We start from the raw sequence: 21270 nt of genomic DNA on the forward strand, positions 1-21270 counted from the left end.
AAAAAAGAGTTATTGTGGCTTAACCACCATGTAAAAGAAGCAGCGAGGGACAAAAAGGCATCTTTCAAGAAGTGGAAGTCCAATCCTAGTGAGATAAATAGAAAGGAACATAAACACTGTCAAATCAAGTGTAAAAATGTAATAAGAAAAGCAAAAAAAGGATTTGAGGAACAGCTAGCCAAAAATTCAAAAAGAAATAGCAAAATGTTTTTTAAGTACATTAGAAGCAGGAAGCCTGCTAAAAAACCAGTGGGTCCCCTAGACGATCGCCATATAAAAGGAGCAATCAAGGACGATAAAGCCATTGCGGAGAAACTAAATGATTTCTTTGCTTCAGTCTTCACCGCTGAAGATGTTAGGGAGCTTCCCAAATCTGCACCATCCTTTGTGGGTGATGAATCTGAGGAGCTGTCCTGGATTGAAGTGTCATTAGAGGAGGTTTTGGAACAAATAAAAAAACTTAACATTAACAAATCACTGGGACCGGATGGCATTCATCCAAGGGTTCTAAAAGAACTCAAATGAGAAATTGCTGAACTATTATCTGCGGTTTGTAACCTATCCTTTAAATCGGCTTCCATACCTAATGACTGGAAGATAGCTAACGTGACACCAATATTTAAAAAGGGCTTTAGAGGCGATCCTGGCAATTACAGACTGGTAAGTCTAACTTCAGTACCGGGCAAATTAGTCGAAATAATAGTAAAGAATAAAATTGTCAGGCACGTAGAAGAACATAATTTGTTGGACAAAAGTCAACATGGTTTCTGTAAAGGGAAATCATGTCTTACTAATCTATTAGAGTTCTTTGAAGGGGTTAACAAAACATGCAGACAAGGGGGATCCAGTAAATATAATATACTTAGTTTTTCAGAAAGCCTTTGACAAGGTCCCTCACCAAAGGTTCTTGTCTAAATTACATTGATAAGATGGAATCAGAGGGAAGGTCCTTTCATGGATTGAGAACTGGTTAAAAGACAGGAAACAAAGGATAGGAATAAATGGTAAATTTTCAGAATGGGGAGAGGTAACTAGTGGTGTCTCCCAAGGGTCAGTCCTGGGACCAATCCTATTCAACTTATTCATAAATGATCTGGAGAAAGGGGTAAGCAGTGAGGTGCTAAAGTTTGTGGATGATACTAAACTGTTTAAGATAGTCAAGACAGAAGCAGACCGTGAAGAACTTCAGAAAGATCTCACCAAACTGAGTGATTGGGCAACAAAATGGCAAATTAAATTTAATGTGGATAAGTGTAAAGTAATGCACATTGGAAACAATAACCATAACTATACGTACAGTATGATGGGGGCTAATTTGGCTACGACAAATCAGGAAAGAGATCTTGGAGTTATGATAGAAAGTTCTCTGAAAACTTCCACACAGTGTGCAGTGGCGGTCAAAAAGGAAATAGTATGTTAGGAATTATTAAGAAAGGGACAGAAAATTAGACACAGAATATCTTACTGCCCCTGTATAAAACTATGGTATGCCCACATCTTGAATACTGTGTACAGACGTGGTTTCCTCACCTCGAAAAAGATATTTTGGCCATGGAAAGGGTTCAGAAAAGGGCAACTAAAATCATTAGGGGTTTGGAACGGGTCCCATCTGAAGAGAGGTTAAAGCTACTGGGACTTTTCAGTTTAGAAAAGAGGAGACTGAGGGGGGATATGATAGAGATATATAAAATCATGAGTGGTGTGGAGAGGATGAATAAAGAAAAGTTATTTATTAGTTCCCATAATAGAAGAACTAGAGGACACCAAATGAAATTAATGGGTAGCAGGTTTAAAACTAATAAAAGAAAGTTCTTCTTCACACAGCACATAGTCAACCTGTGGAACTCCTTGCCAGAGGAGGCTGTGAAGGCTAGGACTATAACAGAGTTTAAAGAGAAGCTAGATAATTTCATGGAGGTTAGGTCCATAAAAGGCTATTAGCCAGGGGATAGAAATGGTGTCCCAGAGGCTGTTTGTCAGAGGCTGGAGATGGATGGCATGAGACAAATCACTTGATCATTGTCTTCGGTCCACCCCCTCTGGGGCACCTGGCGCTGGCCACTGTCAGCAGACAGGCTACTGGGCTAAATGGACCTTTGGTCTGACCCAGTACGACCATTCTTACATTCTTATGTTATGTTCTAATCTCCAAACTGCTAGACTCCGAGGTTGTCCAAAACCTACCTTAAGTATCTCAGTGGAGATTTCAGTCATTACTTTCTCCTGGCTTAAGTTGGTTAAAGTTGAAGTAAATATTGTCCCAGGAACTAGTAGATCAAGAATAGAGAACCATTGCACTTAGTTCCTACTTGGAACCAAGTTTAAAATTTCCATCTGGAATTTCCCCTGGGGAGAGACTGTCCCTGACCTAAAACAAAATTTTCTGCAGCAAGGGCCTGTTTGTGCAGGGACAAAACTTCCCAAAAATGTTCTTAAAACTCCTAACTCCCCCAACCAGTTCTAATATCAAGAAGCCCCCATTGTACCCTCAGTAGTGGCTAGAGCCTCTGGCTTCATCATGACGTATTTGTATAGTGCAGCTGTGCCTTTATACCAACAGCCATAAAGTAAAATAAACTAAACTCACTGGCTGTGTCTAGACTGGCCAGTTTTTCCAGAAAATTAGCTGCTTTTCCAGAAAAACTTGCCAGCTGTCTACACTGGCCGCTTGAATTTCCGCAAAAGCACTGACGATCTCATGTAAGATTGTCAGTATTCTTGCGGAAATACTATGCTGCTCCCGTTCGGGCAAAAGTCCTTTTGCACAAAACTTTTGTGCAAAAGGGCCAGTGTAGACAGCTCAGATTTGTTTTCTGCAAAAAAGCCCCGATCGCGAAAATGGCAATGGGGGCTTCTTTGCGGAAAAGCGCATCTAGATGGGCACGGACACCTTTCCGCAAAAAGTACTTTTGCAGAAAAACGTCCTTGCCAATCTAGACGCTCTTTTCCGCAAATGTTTTTAACGGAAAACTTTTCTGTTAAAAGCATTTCTGGAAAATCATGCCAGTCTAGACGTAGCCACTATGTTTAACACCAGGAATCCTTTGCTGGTCATTTTGTTTGTTTTCTGATACAATCCAGCTAACAAACAAACCTCCCTCTCTCTCCCCAAAAAAACCCCTCTGTTTTGTTTTTATTGTATCTGAAGCTGCTGCAAGATTCAGTTTGTGTGCCACCAAAATTGCGAGCCACCCTGCAGGAAATAAGGGTCAGCTTTCGGTAGAATAAATGGACCAGTAGTCTGCTTTGTGCTATTCACATTTCTTGTATTTTAAGTGGTTTTTTTTCCTTTCCCAGCCACAATGAGCAAACTATTTTATGACAGAAGAAAGACAAAATTACTCTTTTTTTCTCTCTGTGGAGAAGATCTTTGTTGGCAAGATTTACTGTGTCGCTAGTGTGATGTTGGCAGCCAAATTGTCATAGCTAGCTGGTGATAGGACTGAACTTTTCCTGCAATAACCTGAGAGTTGTACAGCTGTGCAGCCTCACAATTTACTCCTCAATTGTCAGTTTCCTGACAGCTTTTTTCAGTGGAACAGTTTGAGGAATGGAGAGCCCTGCTTTTGAGCTACAGAAGTGTTTTCACACCTGAAGTGTAATTTCGCACCTTGTGTTTCTCAGCAGATAAGTGCGTAACATAGCACATCAAACAGGAATAGAAAAGGATAGACGAGCTGTAGGAAGGAGACAGTGGGTTGTAATTTATTTCCTATCTTCGGTGCACTCAGAGGTGATATAAAATTGTAGACATTTGGTCTTTGAATTTTAAAAAGGTTAGAGTTTTTAAGTTACCTGCAAACAGGAATAAGCTGTAAGATTGCATGGAATAAGATTTGTGGAATTATAAGATTGGGGATTTTGACTGTAGAAAACATATAGTGGTGGTGGAGGTAATATCATACAATCATAGATCCATAGGACTGGAAGAGACCCTGGGGTCATGGTCTGTCCAGGATAGTAGGTGGTAGTTGCCGCCTTTTAATGGCAGATAGGTGTTGCCAGGGGAGACCCTGATGGAACAACTCCAAACTGCCAAAAAGTGGAGAGGGGGTGCTAGAACTTCAGCTGGAGCTGAGATTCCATGGAGATGGTGGCGGTCTTCCAGTGGGACCCGGTGGGTTTAGTGGCCGACCTGCGATTTACTGCATGAGGCCAAGGGGTAAACCTGGCCTGCCCACTCAGACTGAATGATGGGGAACTCCAAGAAGAAATCCTCAGAGTTTTCCTCCCTTTTTATACCCCCCATGGGTTTTATGATGGAAAGGAGTGATCTGGCCTTCAGCTTTCACTCAATGCTTGCTTTATTTGGCCCCTTGATATTCCTTCGCTGGTAGCGACAAGGCTAAATAGTTTTTCTCCTCTCTCTATTGCCAGACACCTATGGAAAGCTCTGCCTTCTCAACTCCATGGGCCAGGAGATGTCTCGTTGCAAGACATCCATCCGTCGAGGCCAACCAAACCCCATCTACAAGGAGACATTCGTCTTCCAGATTGCCCTGTTCCAGCTTTCTGACGTGACACTGATGATCTCCATCTATAACCGGCGCAGCATGAAGCGCAAGGAGATGATTGGCTGGATTTCTATGGGTCAGAACAGCAGCGGAGAAGAAGAGCAAAACCACTGGCAGGAAATGAAAGAAACAAAAGGGCAGCAGGTCTGCAGGTGGCATACCTTGCTAGAATCCTAAGCGTCCCTGAGATTCTGGCACTGCCCTCTGGCCCTCCTATAATCACCCTGCTGAGAGCACCCGTCCCATAGCAAACACTATGAATCATCTGGGTCGATTTTAACTGAATTTTTAAAATTTAGTGTACGCAGTGAATGTAGGTGCTGGGGCCCGCTGAGGAAATTTACCTGTTGCCTTTGAGGGTTTTCATACATTTTCTCACCCAATAAAAACCAGAAGGGAAGTAGTTATGAAAAACACCAAGCTGCTTCTACCCTCTTCATTGATCTAAATTGCGTTTGATGCTGGTTTCTTCTGGTGTCATGTCTTTCTCCCACCTTCATATTATTAATGTCCTTGATACATAGATCATGTCCTTAGACTAGCGCTGCATGCTACTCACCTTTCCTTTTACTAGTGTTTTTAAAGCCTAGAAATACACGTTTGATACCAGTTAAGACTGATTAATATGTTTTCAGGTAGCATGGGAAAGCACTAAAGATTTTTCTGTAAACTTTTAAGTGCCTAGAGATTGCCATTACTTTCTTGTATTAGCAATGATATCATAACTAGTATATGAAGTAAGCATGTTTCCTTTCTTGTGCAACTTGTGTCACCAGGTGTTTGTATGAGGTAATGGGTGTCAGTTTGTCAACAGTTGTCTAACGCATGCTTTAGATGTTTCCCTCGTATCTTAGCTCATGGCTTCTATTGTTGTGAATACAGAAAAAAAAAAGATGACCAAAATAAGCTGCACATCTGCCTTTGTGCCTAAATCATAATTATTCTGGATCATTGTTCATTCTTCTTATCTTTTTTTTAATGTGAAGTTCACTTGGAAGAGCAATTCCGTACATGGTACAGTTCCACGTTTATTGCCTTTCAATGACTGTGTCAAACCTGCTCCAAGGAAAAAGTGCTTTTGTCAATCATCCTGTAAAATCTTCCAGGAAACTGACAATCAAGGTGAATTCTTTCCTTCTCTGACATCACAAGCGCTAGAGGATCTGCAGCCCCTCTGGTGCTATCGCTTCCCCTTGTGGCATCCCATCTCCAGCAATATTCTTGATGCACAAGAAAGAACAGAATCCCACCTGCGCTCTTAGGCTGTGTCTAGACTACATGCCTCTGTCGGCAGAGGCATGTAGATTAGACACATAGGCAAAGGCAAATGAAGCCGCGATTTAAATGATCGCGGCTTCATTTACATTTACATGGCTGCTGCGCTGAGCCGACAAACAGCTGATCAGCTGTTTGTCGGCTCGCGCGCTAGTCTGGACGTTCCCCCTGTCGACATCAAAGCCCTTTGTCGGCAGCCCCGTTATTCCTCGTGGAATGAGGTTTACTGGGAGGGGGCGGGGTCCCTCGGGCAGCGGGCTCGGGGATTGGGTCGGGTCAGAGGACCCAGAGGTAAATAAGGGCACGTGGGGGCCAGAGGAGGAGGCAGAAGAGACACGGGAGAGGAGAGGAGAGAGAAGGCACCAAAGGGATGAGGAGTGGAAAAGAGGCACAGAGGAGAAAGAGATGGGGGGAAGGAGCCTGTAAGGGGAAGGGTGTTGAGGATTGCAAATGCCTTCAAGGAACCCCAGGAGGGCAAGGAGTCTGGTGAGAAGGGGGGAGGAAGCGACCCAGGGCAGTGAGGGTGGGGGTTCACACAAATTCATTTAGCATTTTAGGGGGTCGTTGTATCACAAAGTTTGAGAACCCCTGCCCAAAGTAATTTCAAATAACATCTACTGCTGTGTTTCTAACCTAGACCTTTCCGCTGCCGTCTCACCATTCCTGCTGACTGTAGTGAAGCACAGAAATACCGAGCTGCAAAAGGCTTTCAAATCTGATGCACAGTTTCTCTCTTTCTTTGTTTCTCCAATGAGAACTAGAGCCCAATTCTGCTCTTTGGCACTACTGCAGAGTCGCTGACTTCATTGGGGCTTTGCAGGGTCAGGGCTGTATCTAAGCTATGCCTGATGCATCTCCAGAAGCAGTGGGAGGGAAACTGGCTGGGGTCAGCTTGAACTTTTGCCTAGGTCACCTCTGTCCCCACAGGACCAATTCAGCATCTGTGAATTGCCCACATGAGGGACACAGAGGCCACAGAGCCTTTCCTCCGGCTCCGCTTCTGCTGGGATACATTGGCTCTTTTGCACCTGGTGAATTCTTTCTGCCTTATACTTCCACTGCCTCGTTAAGCTGGTATTGAGCTGCTGGGCACTGCTGGAGCAGCACAAAACAGCCAGAGCTGGATCTGGCCCATATATTCTGGCAAGTAAATCCCTTTTGGCTGCAATGCTAATGCTATTGAATCACTGACTGAAGGGAAAAAGGAATTCAGTTGAGCAGTTAAGTGGTAAATCCTGCAGTCTGGGGCATATTACATGTTTCTAATGTACTTCCCTTCTGGATAAAAGCACAGTAAGATGCCCTGCTTAACAACAGTAATCACTGCGTTTAGTTACGTTTTGTAATCTTTGTATCATTTTTCTCTGACCTGCACTAAATGTACACGAGTGGTTTTTTTTTTAAATAATTGTTCTGTGTGAGAGGGATGTATAATACTGAATTTTCATCATCTTGCTTATTAGCCTGCTGTCCATGCAAAAAGCTATATGAGATTATATAGTTCTAAAGGGGAATTACCTGCTGATATGACATTTCAGCCACTTGTGGGGATATACGTGATTATAAATCCGTGGTATTTTTAAACTCCATCCTCACTCGGCCTTGCAAATGATAGTTTTCCAGAGGAATAAAGATAACTGGTTTGGGACGTCTGCAACATTTCACATCAAGATCCATTTTGCAGTTACATTATAAAGGGAAATTGATTTTAAAAAACATGTACACTGTAGAAAATAACCACAGTGCAACAAAATAGGTAATGTAATCAAAATGACATTAATTTCTCATATCTGGCTAAAATATTTGGGCTTAGGCATAGGTTTTTTGTAGCAGTTGCTAGTTACTGCAATGATTTGTCATGGTACCCTCTAGAAAATTGGTCAGCAGGTAAATGGGCGCTCCGAATTATTTCAACCTGTTAATCAATAGAATGGCTCAGTCCAGAGCAACATGTTTTTGTGATTCATCAAGTTCCCGCTGAAATGTGAAGAAATTTGACAGTTTTACATTCATATTTGTTCACCGCTACTACAGGCTTGCTTCTCTAATTTTCTGTTAAGTTTAAGGTGATTATTCAGAAGCAGCATGTTCCGTACCTGAGCCCATATCCCCTGCCCTATGTTTTTTTGTAGCGATGGCTTAGATTTGGCTGTTACTGTTATTGATGAAGTGAGGTGTGTGCTCACACTCCGTAGTGTGCGAGTCGACTGCTGTTTGTCATTTCTCTAACCTCTTCCCTCAAAATGGCTGTGAAGGTTGGTAGTTGTGAGTCTCTGGAGATGCTTCCATTTCTTGACACCACCTTTTGAGGTGTTTTATTCTTGTTTCTACTCTGTACTTAGCTCAAAAAGAGCAATGTGTTGTAGGCAGGTGCTTTTGTGCTCTTCGTGCTTGGGGTATGGAAGAGCATGTGATGCAGAAAAAGAAGGAATACCAGTCCTGGATCCCACGGGACCCAAGTGCAGGAAGAGAGCTTGCCTGGGGCTGGAGAACACAGTGAGGTGCAGCAAGAGGCAGGCTGAGCTGGAGTTGACATAGTGTCAGTTCACAGTGACTTCACATCATGCTCATGTTTTTGGATAATCTATCCTCACTTGATGCTTTTAGCCAGATTTTTTTGTATTCTATTTGGATTTTTCCTTCCTTTTAAAAAAAATCATTGTATTCTTAAAGGGGAAGGAATTCACTCCACCAACTCAAGCCAGGAATGCTTTGGGTAGGCTGTCTGAAACATCACTGCATCTCTAGTAGTCTACCTTTCCCAGCTGTGACCTGTTCCTTTTTGGGGTCTGTCCCCAACAGAAACTGCCCATCGCGGAATCTCTGCTGGTTTGTTTTTAATGTGCACCAATGACAAATAGGAAGTACCACCAAATTTATTTTCTCCTCTACTAATGCTGAATTTCAATGGTAATCCTCAGAGATGAGTCTGAGGACTTCTCTTCACATGAAAGCTAACCTGGAACAAGGTAGCGTGTGAATATAAAGAGAATTAACTACTCAGATGCACAGCAAGTGTGGATGCTCTTATTTCAGAATAAGAATGCCTTATTCTGGACTAAATCCAGTGGGTTAAAATAGTTTAGAATAAAGCACACTTATTCTGGAATAAACTCCATGGCTACGTCTACACTGGCACCCTTTTCCGGAAATGCTTAAAACGGAACAGTTTTCTGTTATAAGTATTTCCGGAAAAAGCACATCTACATTGGCAGGATGCTTTTCTGGAAAAGCAATTTTTCCAGAAAAGCGTCCGTGGCCAATCTAGACGCGCTTTTCCGCAAAAAAGCCGCAATCATCATTTTCGCGATCGGGGCTTTTTTGCGGAAAACACTGCTGTGCTGTCTATGCTGGCCCTTTTCTGGAACAGTTTTCCGGAAAAAGGACTTTTGCCCGAACGGGAGCAGCATAGTATTTCCGGAAAAGCGTCTGATTTCTTACAGTAGATCGTCAGTGCTTTTCCGGAAATTCAAGGAGCCAGTATAGACAGCTGGCAAGTTATTCCGGAAAAGTGGCTGATTTTCCGGAATAAGTGGCCAGTGTAGACACAGCCCATGTGTGGATGTTCTTATATGGAGTAACTTTACTTATAGACCAGTCCTAATCTGGGCCTCAGAACTGCCTATTTGCAAAGGTTTTATCTGGACTGTCTGACACTCTCTGAGATAGTTGAGATTTTTTTCCCATCAATGTCTTAATTACTTTCAGCAGTTATTTCTCTAATGTGGGCTATGTTCCCCGTGGGGTTCTGCCGTGTGACAGCTTTGTTCCTGTAATGCTCTGAGTTTCCTGTGCAATCCTTGGGGGCTAATGCTTCGATGTTTATAGTGTCAGGGATATGCAGACAATACTCAGCTGTATTTTTAGCTCCTGCAGATTCTCTGAAGCAGCTTGATGCTTTTACATAATTGACTGATATTCAGTCATGAATGTCTTCAGATGTTCTTGAACTCAAAGAACTAAACACTGCCAGCTGCTATTGATTTTTTTTTTCTTCAGTGCAGTCTCAGATGATATCTTGCAGGGAGTGGGGTCCCTTTGGTGGCAGGACTCTATTCTTCAGATACAGCTTGTGATTACCTTGGTGCCAGCGTGCAAACTAAGGCTTTTGGTGTTGTTTTTATTTGTCAGTCCCACTGTTCTTATCAACTTTAATCCCTATGGGAGCTGGTCAGCAAAAAAGATGAAGTGAAGCAATCTGTTACCTTTCCACACAAGTAGCTGGCGCTTAGCCAAAGAGTGAGATACGGCCTTCCACATTCTGATACCTTGACACTGCAGTTTCATTAGCCCCTAAGATTAATCTGAAGATTTTGATAGGAATGTACAAACTTCTGTCTGGCTCATGCTTGTACTGCACACAGATTTTTGTACTGGGATGGCTATCGTGGTAGCAGGGGTAGTTTTTTAAAAAGAAAACAAAAAGGGAAATAATTATAGCAGTAAAGCCGTTAGTGTAGATGCACTTGTACTGCACTAAGGGTTCTTTATACCAGTATATCTCAAACCCGTTTGTAAAGCACCACTGTACTGACATACTTGTGTCTACCATAGGGGAAGTTGTACTACAGTGAGCCCTCGCTACTTCGCGGTTCGACCATCGCGGATTCACGACTTCGCGGACTTTTTTCATTGCATTATGTATATACGTGAATCCGCGATGGTCGAACCGCGAAGTAGCGAGGGCTCGCTGTATACATGTTAAATATACATGTCCCTACTTCGCGGATTTTCAGCTATCGCGGTCGGGTTTGGAACCTATCTACCGCGATAAACGAGGGTTCACTGTATTTCAAATATAGTGGTCTAGTAAAGCAGTACAACCTCCTAGTGTGGCCAAGGCCTTTGTCATTTTTAGAAGTTATTGTTCATCTTTATGCTTCCTTATTCCTGAATTAAGTCTGTGTTCCAAGGACATAGGCCCATGACCTTAGCTGTCTTAAATCAGCATAACTCTACTGCCTTCAATGCCACTGTGCCAATTGCTGAGGATCTGGCCAATAGGCTTGTTTAGTTAATGTAGGATACCATGCAATGACATCATCTACTTCTCAGCCATAGAAAAATTGAATCATAACAGTTTCTGTTATATACACCAGACCAATGGGGGATGGATTCCTTCCTGAGCTAAGCTTAGAGGGACTCTGTTCCACTTTGCCCTCTGCTTGGGTCAACAGTTACAGGCCACAGTTCCTCTCTTAATGACTACAGCCGTATCTATATAATGTGTTCTTTGATTATTGTTTATACCCTACAGAGGGCAAGAAAGACTCAAGGAAATAATAGAATTTAACATACAAAAGCATTTTCTTTTCCCATGAAATACACTGACTACAATTCTTTTAGGCCAGCTGGGGGGAAAAGTCAGTCTTCTTCACAGAACAGCTGGGCAATTTTGAATTAGGCACATTTTCCCAGTCTGTGTTTAACACTGGAGACAAATACTTGTCCATACCTCAGACAGTCTGCAGCCAAAACAGTAACTCTCCGTAGGAGGAAAGCAGCCTGTATTCTAAAAGCAGTGACTGGCTTAGTCTTAAAGCTGGAGAAGATAATATAATATTTTAAAATACATCATTCAGCTGGTTACATTGATTCTGTTGCAAGTTCAATAAACTGGTGGTGCTAGAAGCTAAAATTAAAACGTCTGGAGGGAGACGGGGAGTCTGTGAAACAGATGCGCAGATGTTGTGAGTGACTTTTTTTGAGCCTCTCAATAACACAGTCTTATCTTTAAAGTACAGTTTACAGGCACAGAGTCCTAAAAGGGTCAGACCCTCAGATGTATAAGGCTGGTATCTGCAGTTATGCTTTGGGCCACAGTCTGATCTCCAGCTGGCATCACAAAGACTTGCTTCTCCTGCTCTCATGGGAAAAGAGAGCACAACCTCTAGAATGTGTGTTACTGTCAAGTTTGGTCCCAATGTCAAGTTTTACTAACAAACTTTTTTTGGCAAGGACTGCAGGAAAGGGCTCCAGGACTGCACATCCTCCTTAAATACCTCCCTAGACACATCTATTTATACAGACCATGGGAAGCCCAATATTCCTAAGTGAGGGCACTGTGTAGATAGTTGGATGCTCCAATTAGCACGCAAGCAGCTAAAACGAGTATTAGGTGCCTCGTTGCCAGTTAAGCATCCAATAGGGATGGGGGCACCCTTTCATAATTACTTAGGAAAAGCAGGCCTCACCCTGGTTGCCTTTACAGTTAGCCAGCGGGGAGCCAGGGAGAGAAGTGTGTGCACAAATGAAATTTGACAGAAGCAGGCTCTGCTGTTGGATAGGCAGCAGGATCGTACAATGGGAAGAATGATACTGTCACCCATCCTGGACCCAGTGAGTAATCGGGACAGAGTTTTACACAAGAAGAAACAGTTTCGGGGTCAGAGCGGGCTGCCGCGCTGAGCCCAGGAAGGCTTGTCAGTGTCTGTCTGTGGCAAGTGTGGAGACACCAAGGTGCGGGTATCAATTCACAAAGGAGAGCACAGCATAGGAGCCTGCTGGAGGTAAGGAGTGAATGTGGAGATACCAGCTAACCAGTGATACTGAAGCTTGGCCAAATTACTACTATTTGTTACCAGCAACTACCAAACAAAATAGATGCCCAAGAAGAATCCCTTCTTGTAACATCACATCCAACATGGGCCATGCTTAAAATAATGTACCCGTGCTGATATATTTTCAGTACTGAGAAGATACGTTCCAGGGTGTAAATGTTCTAGGCTTTGCCAAAAACAGAAAAGCTGCCTTCCTAGCCAGTTCTGTAGCTGCTGAGAGGGAGATCTGTAAGTGGTGTGTGCTGGAGGCTTTGGGATCACATAAACTTTTTTCCATAGCGTGTCCTAGGGAGCTTGCTCTTCATCATTAATGGTAAAAGAAATAATTATTAGATTTAGCATTTTAAATATTTTATTGCATTTATATCTTATGTAAACTTTTTACCATAGCGTGTCCTAGGGAGTTTGCATGAAGCACACTGAAATATATATCTGACTAGTTGATTTGACCCAATGATTCCAGCTTATACAAACAGACTTAGGCCAAAGTAGATCTGATAATAAATTTAGGCACAACTCCATTGTCTCCACTGGATTTTTATCTTCTGGCACCAAGGATGAACTTCTCCATAGGGACTCATGGCCTTCAGTAGGTTTTCACCCATCCATTAGTAATATCTGTAGAGGCCAGCAGCCTGGAGTAATATATTGACTGTCCTGCCCTGCGGTTCTCCTGATAATTGAACAAGTGTGTTCTCCAGTCCTCACCATTGAGTTGTTCACTACCTATTTGACTCGATGTTTTAATTGTGGAAGGTCGATGGCCATGCCAACAGACAATAGATGAAAGGAAACGCTAATGTCCTCAGAAGAGCTTGTGAAGTACATTGCATGCAGGTTAGAGGGAATATAGTCTACTCATTTTCACCAGTATAAATACATTCTTCCTGCAGATTCATCTTCCCTCTGATCCCACATAAAGCTCAAATCCTCTGTGAATCCCAGTGAACTCCAGTGAGAATGAGCCTTGAACTCAAAGATACTTCTGTCGGTCAAATGTTTTTGCTCCATTCATTCTCAGACTTCTCGTGTTATAAAATTCCAATACTCACAATTAGCAGGGGCAAAACATCTCATGCAGACAAGACCTCTCCCCTATCCCATCTCTAATCCCATGTTTCCCTAACCAGTCTTGGTCCATGCTTGTCATGATGTCTATCACACAACACCCATCTCCAGTTGCTAATAGCTGCAGAAGTCTGCTCTAAGTCATGGATATTTTCATGTCCAATGTGCAATATTTTATGTGCACGGTGCTCAGGAGAAAACCAGTTCTCTGATCTCTTGCTGTCATTATGAGGCCTCTCAAGCATACTCTTCCCATGACCTTGCACGGTCTCAGGGTTTTAGACTTTCTGGGCCAAAGTCTCTATTGGCCTTTGCCTACTGCATTGATGTCAGCAAGGAATGTAGCTTGCTCTCCATCATTAATGTTAAAAGAAATAATTATTAGATTTAGCATTTTAAATATTTTATTGCATTTATATCTTATGTAAACTTTTTACCATAGCGTGTCCTAGGGAGTTTGCATGAAGCACACTGAAATACATATCTGACTAGTTGATTTGACTATACTGTTCATAAGCTGTTTCTAGTGTGTATTGGGCTCTTTCTATATTGGATCAATATAATGTTTCTGGCAAGTACAGGTTTTTATTGTCTCTCTATTGCATTTACAGCTGGACACTGGAGATGCACTGGCTTAATATGTACTCCAGTCTTTCTTCAGTATGATATTTATCTCATTCTGTATCGTTTAGAAACACATACTACCATGCTCCATCTCCACCTGGCTTGTGGGTGGACATGAAGAAACAGTGGCTGGGTGTTTTCATAAAACAACATGTTAGATCTAATTGATGGCATTTAGAATCATATGGTCTGTAGAAGAGAAATCTGGATAGTTTAAAACCAGTTCACCCCTGGATTTTCCCCCAAGATTTAATCAGGGGTATATAGTACAAGTCATGCACAGGTCATGGGCCTTGAAGTTTTGTTTTCTGCTCTTGACCTGTCCATGACTTTCACTAAAAAAGCCTGTAACTAAAACAAAGACTCATGTATAAGTAACACAGGTAACAAGCAGATAGCAATGTGAGCAGCATTCTAAATAATTCACAGCCCAATATTTGGGAGAGCATGAACTAAAAGTAACACAGAGATTAGTACATCTTACAACCCTTGAGACATATAAGCACATGCTGTATCTATGAGTTGGTTAATTAAGGCGGTGATGACAGGAGCAGATTCATAACATGGCAGATTTCTAACTTCTCTGTGAAAAAAGCAAGTTCAGACCATGAATTCTTTGGGGATCTCCTGTAAAAGTGGTACAGTAACAGGAGGAGAATCCTTACTGTGAGTGTGAAAAGTATCAGATTTTTTTTCACTTTTATAACATTCAAAGATGAAACAGAAAATTTTACCATCTGTCTAGTTAATAAATAACTGCTATTGACTGGAATGTCAGGACCATAATTTTACCTGTTGGACCTGTGCTTTGAGGTCTAAAGTGCAAAACTGTGGGAGAAAATGTGACTAAAGAAGGAGGAATGACATGGATTTGCACTTTGCTTTTCAAATATTTGAGGCTATAAAGGGTTTTTTTTATTCAGCTTATGTACTGGCATGCTTGTTCATGTAGTATATTGCCTCTTGCTAATTATGTGCTACATTAGGAGTAGTAATGTCTAAAGGAGCTCTCACTGGGAAAAACACTAACCCCAACTTCTGCAAAATGTCAGACTGAAACTAAATGTACTCATATGACCATCCAATGCTGAGAAATAATCTTATTTTGTTATGCTGCAGATTGTTGCTACTGGGTTTTGTCAATAAAGTCTAAGCAGATGGCTCATAAAAACTAGCAAAAAATCAGTGTGTCTCCATTTTTTGTGTGTTAGAACAGATTTAATCCAAAGGATCAATACACCTTGAAGTGATAGATTTTTAAAATATGCTTCTATTTTGTTCAGAACAAAGGTGTGGTACTTACAGTGCCTGGGACAGACTGATGTGCGTAGGAAATATTGAGCCCCATTATCTTCCTAACCACCCACACTCAGACAAGCACTTTGGGTGAGTGGATAGAGAAAGCTAGGGAGAAATTTCATGATTTTTTTTTTACTTCCCTTCTCTGCCACCCCTAAATTTTCCCCCTACTGTCCCCCAGATCCCTTTAGAACTCCTCAGCAGGTACTGAGGGGTGGCATCATGAGGCTGGAACAGGAGTTGCTCTCCACAACATCCTTGCCTTGTGTAAGCTAACAGTATGGCTGTAGTTGCGATCACCTTTCTCAGTGAATTTCCTCCTCCCCTAGGGCAGATCTGGGGTCTGGCATGGCTGGGAACCTCAACAGAGTATCACTCCTCTTTTATTCCCTGTGCATTGTTGAAACTACTATCTGCAGGAGATTATCGGGCTCATTAATATTTGTATTTTTAACCTCAAAAATACATATGTGTGCACACACGTTATCCCAATGTGTTGGCATAAATGCAAATTTATTAATATATCAAATATTACATCTGAGATCAAGAAATACCCATATAGGATGTGGGTTTGCTGTAAGTTGGGTCATGTAAAAGGCATTACCACTGCATAAATTAAAGGAAGCAAATACAAAAGCTAAGAAATAAAAAATTGCAAGTGACTATTGGTAATTCATTTTGATGGGCACAGAATAGCGCCATAATGCATTGAGAAATCTGTGGGTGCTTCCCACAATAGGTCAAGATTTTTTGGATCTAGCTTATATTTTCTGGACAGTTTTCAAGATCAGACTTTTTCTTTTTCAACTGAAGTACGTAGCAGCAGTTCCACTGAGGTTCTTAGCCTGGCACTGATTCACCTAGCCGAGGATGTAGACCTGAGTTTGCACAACTGTACCCCATATGCACCTCTATGTGGCCAGTTCTAACTGGCTGTTTTCCCAAATATTGCAAAAGCCTAGATTTGATTTGCATGGATGCATTGATGCTTTTGTGCATTCAATCAGTATGTACCCTTTTAGAAAACAGGGAGGTACATGCATTGACTTAATTCTGTTTACCCTAAGCAATAGATCTGGGTATTAAAAGACTGGCTGCTAATTTGGAAATTGGAATTGTTAGTGTCTGAAAGCTGTTCAAATAAAATAATCACCTGATTTTGCATAATCGCAGTCACTCTCAACAATTAACTGTTTGTATTATCCCTGTCATCCTAGCCTCGTTTTCCAAAAGGGTCACCAAACCAGTGCTATAGGGAAAGACCTAGGCATCTAGCATTGATCTGCCTGGGTGTTTTATTTAAGCCTTTAGGTCTTGTTTTTTTCAAATATTAGGGTCAGCAGAGATGTCAATCCACATTCTCTCTTCTACTAAAGGCACTTGGTGCTGCTAAGCAGTACTATGTGGCCTTAAACTAGCTAGAAATCCCCAGCAGAGGCTTCTCCTCTGAAGGGTACTCTCCACTGATACATCGCCCTAGAGCAGCGGTTCCCAGCCTTTTCCAGATGGGGACCCATTTTGACAATTCAGGAAGACTCGGTGACCCAGGGCAATTAAAAAAAATGTGTGAATGGCTCCATAAGTGACACCTGGTGACCCTTTTGAAATGTAATGGTGACCCATAGCTGGGTCCCGACCCATAGGTTGGGAAACCCTGCCCTAGAGTAAGGGGGAGGGTCCATGCTAGGGATGTGATCTCTGCCATGCCTGAGGCTTCACTGGTGAAAATGACTTTGCACCAGCTTTGTAAATTAGAACAGGTGTCTTGATACTAAGCACAGGCAACTCTGAATTAGATATCTGTGATGAGCTTCCTGCAGCTGTCTCTTCCCTTCATGTCTGATGACAGTCAGGTTATCATCCCATGGGATCTGGTCCAGAAGCTGTTCTTCAAAGGAGGGACCAGTTCCTGAGCTGCTGTAAATCCTTTTCCTTCAATGGAGCTATGCTAGCTAAGGAACTGGCCCCTCCCACCCACAAAGTCTTCAGGAAAAAAAGGGCAAGAACAGCAATGAAAATCCTAGATGTGTGTTTCACAACACCTTGTTACATGCTGATCAGTGGATGAAAATGACTCTTGGGGCCAGACAAAGGAAGAATGGCTGATCCTTTCAGCTGGAAATTATAGCTAGCCCATGATTCCTTCTGTATGCTGTGCATTATGAAGCTGTAGAGGGGAAGATGTGTCTTTGGCAGAAATTGTATAAAATGTTAAAAAAAATTAAATTGCAATCAATTTCCAGAGCCGCAGCTGTCAGAGTAGCTCTGCAGTTCATTCAGTTCTTAAACAGCTGTAAAGATGGAATTTCTGTGCTTTCTCTTTCCATCTCCATTATACAGACACTATATTATTGAATTAATTATCACGTCTTTGTAAAGTGCTCAAGAATTATTGTGTTTTGCTAATGGATTCCTCTATTCAGCAGCATATAGAGTGTGTGGGGGGAAAATGTCATAGATGTGTCACATGGTAAATTTTAAAATTATACCGACCTGAACTAGAGCATTGCTATCAGCAGCACTATAAAAAGAAAGATAATTTAAATCAATTAAATTCCACCACTTTCATATTGTTATAGAATGCTCAGATTCAAAATTAGTGTGAATTCAATAAAGAGACTGTCTCTTTCTGAAGTAATTTCAAAGAAGTATTTGGATATGTCTGATTTTATTTTAAAGCTGAATGTATAAGAAAATGTGTGTGTTTGTGCATAGAAAGACACAGAACAAGATCTTCAGCAAGCTTAACTCCGCATTGCTCTGTGGACTTTGAAAAAGCTATGCTGATTTCCAGCAGCTGACATTTAGCTCATTAACCCTCAATTAGTGGAATTCAGGATGTGTTTCTCCTCTCATTAGCTTCATTGTGAAGCAGGTGTAATTCTTCTGAAGTGAACACTCACAGGTGTCAAGTAGCAGAGGGGTAGCCATGTTAGTCTGGATCCACAAAAGTGACAAGGTGTGTGAGTGAGAGTGAGAGTGAGCGTGAGCGTGAGAGTGAGAGTGAAGCAAAGCAAAGCAAAGCGAAGCATGGCATGCCTATGTGGCTGATATTGCAGAGATTGGGGTCCAAAGGCATTTTGCTAGCTATGCTGCTACTACATCCAGGAACCAACAGCTGCAGGGGTAGGGGGACACCCATCACTGTGATTTGCTCAGACTGTAGATAACACAGGGCGTTAGATGCCTGGTTCCTAGAATTGCTAAAGGGAATGAGCTAGCAGGCAGTATGTAGGATGCAGTTGGAGTTCTACTCCCACAGTGGCTCACCGCATTGAAAAGACAGACTGCTGCATTCTGGACTGGCTGAAATGGCTGAGTTGTTTTCAGTAATCACACAAAGTAGAGAAAAATTTATATCCAGGCTAAATTATTGCAAAGGCACAGTGGGTACTGAGGAAAAGTGGCTTTCAGGGCAATGTTGTGTACGTGGATAGGCGGACACAGATATAACAGGCACTCAAAAGGGGGAAAAAATCAGTCTAGTCAAGTGATCTATTCCCGGGAAGCAAAGAAGAGAGAGAATAAGTCAGATGAACTTAATTCCACTAACTTCAATGGAGTTTTGCTGATTAACATCAGGTCAGTATTTATCCTTGTACAGCCTCTTGGTAGCTATTTGGAAGACACCCAGTTACTACAATGTTAAGAGCCCCAGAAACAGCTAGACAGGTACTCTCATGGCTTCCTTGTGCCCCTGTCTGCATCTACCTATTGTCTTATGAGATGACAAACTCCTAGGGCAGGGATTGTCTCTTTGCTTTGGCTTTGTACAGCATCTTGTACGATGGTGCCTTGCCTGAGGGCTGGGGCTAGTCAATGCTGCGAATAATACCAATAATAATATGAGAGCTCAGTTGATAGCTGCTAACTGTTCTCTAGATTTTAGTTATTTTTCCAGACAGGTGGTGTGGGCAGGAATGAAGTGAGTGCTCCCATGACACTGTGAGGTTGCACAGGATCTACATGGGAAACAAGATTTTACCGGCTGTTATTTGTTTGCCAAGTCTTGGCCATCACCTTCTCCTTAACCAACAATGAACTAACAGGTGGGATGACTTGTCCCCACTCCCGCAGGGGCTGCTGTGGTGCTGACTTTGTTCACATAATTTAACAGTGAGCACTGACTTCTCACCTCTCTGTTCTAGGAAACCAGATGAGGTTCCATTTTGCAGTATGGCCTGGGGTGCTGGACAGTTGTATTGAAATGTAGTGTATTGAAATTGGTTGACTGTGCTCTTCCTTTCTGCTTCCTTCTTTCCAAAAGGACTAGAGCCCTGCAGTGCTGGCTGAATAGTGTGTATACATTGTAGATATGAGTTTTGATGGTACAAATCTGGGATGCTCTAGGACTTGACCTGGCCCAGCTGCAATGTGTGCAATAGCATACACATTGTACATTATTCTGCGGGCTGGCAGGCAGCTGGTACAGAGCAAAGCACTTTCCCTGTTCAGGTTCAGGGAACTATGAAGGCCTCATCTCCTGCTTCTCTCCTGTTCCTTCCATAAACAATGGAGAAGAACGTAAATTAATAAACTTAACAATAACAAGTCACTGGGACCAGATGGCTTTCACCCAAGAGTTCTGAAAGAACTCAAATATGAAATTGAGGAACTATTAACTGTGGTTTCTATCCAGTCCTATAAATCAGTTTCTCCACCTAAGGACCGGAAGATAGCTAACATGATGGCAAAACTTAAAAAGGGCTGTAGAGGTGATCCTGGCAATTACAGAACGGTAAGTCTAACACCAGTACTGGGCAACTTCGTTGAAACTAGAGTAAAGAATAAAATTGTCAGACACATAGATGAACATAATTTGTTGGGGAAAAGTCAACATGGTTTCAGTAAACAAAAATCATGCTTTACTAATCTAATAGAGTTATTTGAGGAGGGCAACAAATGTGGACAAGAGGGATCCAGTGGATATAGTGTACTTGCATTTCCAGAAAGTCTTTGACAAGGTATCTTACCAAAGGCTCTTAAATAAAGTAAGTTGTCCTAGGATAAGAGGGAAGGTGCTTTCATGGACTGATAACTGGTTAAAAGACAGGAAACAAAAGGTAGGTATAAAAGGTAAGTTTTCAGAATGAAGAGAGGTAACTAGTAGGGTCCCCCAAGGGTCTGTACTGAAACCTATTCAACCTGTTTATAAATTATCTGGAGAAAGGGGTAAACAGTGAGGTGGCAAAATTTTCAGATGACACTAAACTGCTCAAGATAGTTAAGACCAAAGCAGACTGTGAAGAACTTCAAAAAGATCTCCTCAAACTGAGTGGGCAACAAAATGGCAAATGAAATTTAATGTTGATAAATGTAAAGTAATGCACATTGAAAAAAATAATCCAAACAATACATACAATATGATGGGGGATATGATAGAGGTCTATAAAATCATGACAGGTGTGGAAAAAGTGAATCAGGAAAAGTTATTTACTTGTTCCCATAACATAAGAACTATGGTTAACCAAATGAAATTAATAAGTAGCAGGTTTAAAACAAACAAAAGGAAGTTTTTCTTCACACAGCACACAAGTCAGCCTGTGGAACTCCTTGACAGAGGATGTTGTGAACACCAGGACTTTAAGAGTACATCTACACTGTGGAGCTATTTCAGATGCCAGAAGTATCCAAATATAGCTACCCCTCGGTTTTTGAACACGCCTACAATTTCAAGATAGGTCTCGAAATAGCGGACATGCTATTTCAACATCCCTGTAGCCCTTGTTGCACGAGAGTTAAGGGATATCTCAAAATAGCATGTTACTTTGAAATTTGGCATTGTGTAGACACGCCAAATTTCAAAATAAGCTATTTCAAAATTCAATTGAAATAAGGTACGCAATTTGTGTAGCACAAATTGCGTATCTTATTTCAAGTTTAGGGTGCTGTGTGGATGCACCCTCACAGGATTCCAAATAGAATTAGAT

General features: G+C 41.9%; 1 protein-coding gene across 4 annotated transcripts in view; it reads left to right on the forward strand.

Annotated features, from left to right (window-relative positions):
- Positions 1-4930, forward strand: part of SYT16 (synaptotagmin 16) — a 141808-nt gene extending 136878 nt beyond the window's left edge. For all 4 annotated transcript variants that reach the window (XM_075926371.1, XM_075926370.1, XM_075926369.1 and 1 more), the window contains one exon: positions 4378-4930. In XM_075926371.1, the coding sequence (XP_075782486.1) occupies positions 4378-4691 (314 nt within the window). In that variant the 3' untranslated portion in view covers positions 4692-4930. The remainder of the gene's footprint in view (positions 1-4377) is intronic.
- Positions 4931-21270: the final 16340 nt, after the last annotated feature.

The sequence above is a fragment of the Pelodiscus sinensis genome, chromosome 4, assembly GCF_049634645.1.
Source record: "Pelodiscus sinensis isolate JC-2024 chromosome 4, ASM4963464v1, whole genome shotgun sequence".
Lineage (NCBI taxonomy): Eukaryota > Metazoa > Chordata > Testudines > Trionychidae > Pelodiscus > Pelodiscus sinensis.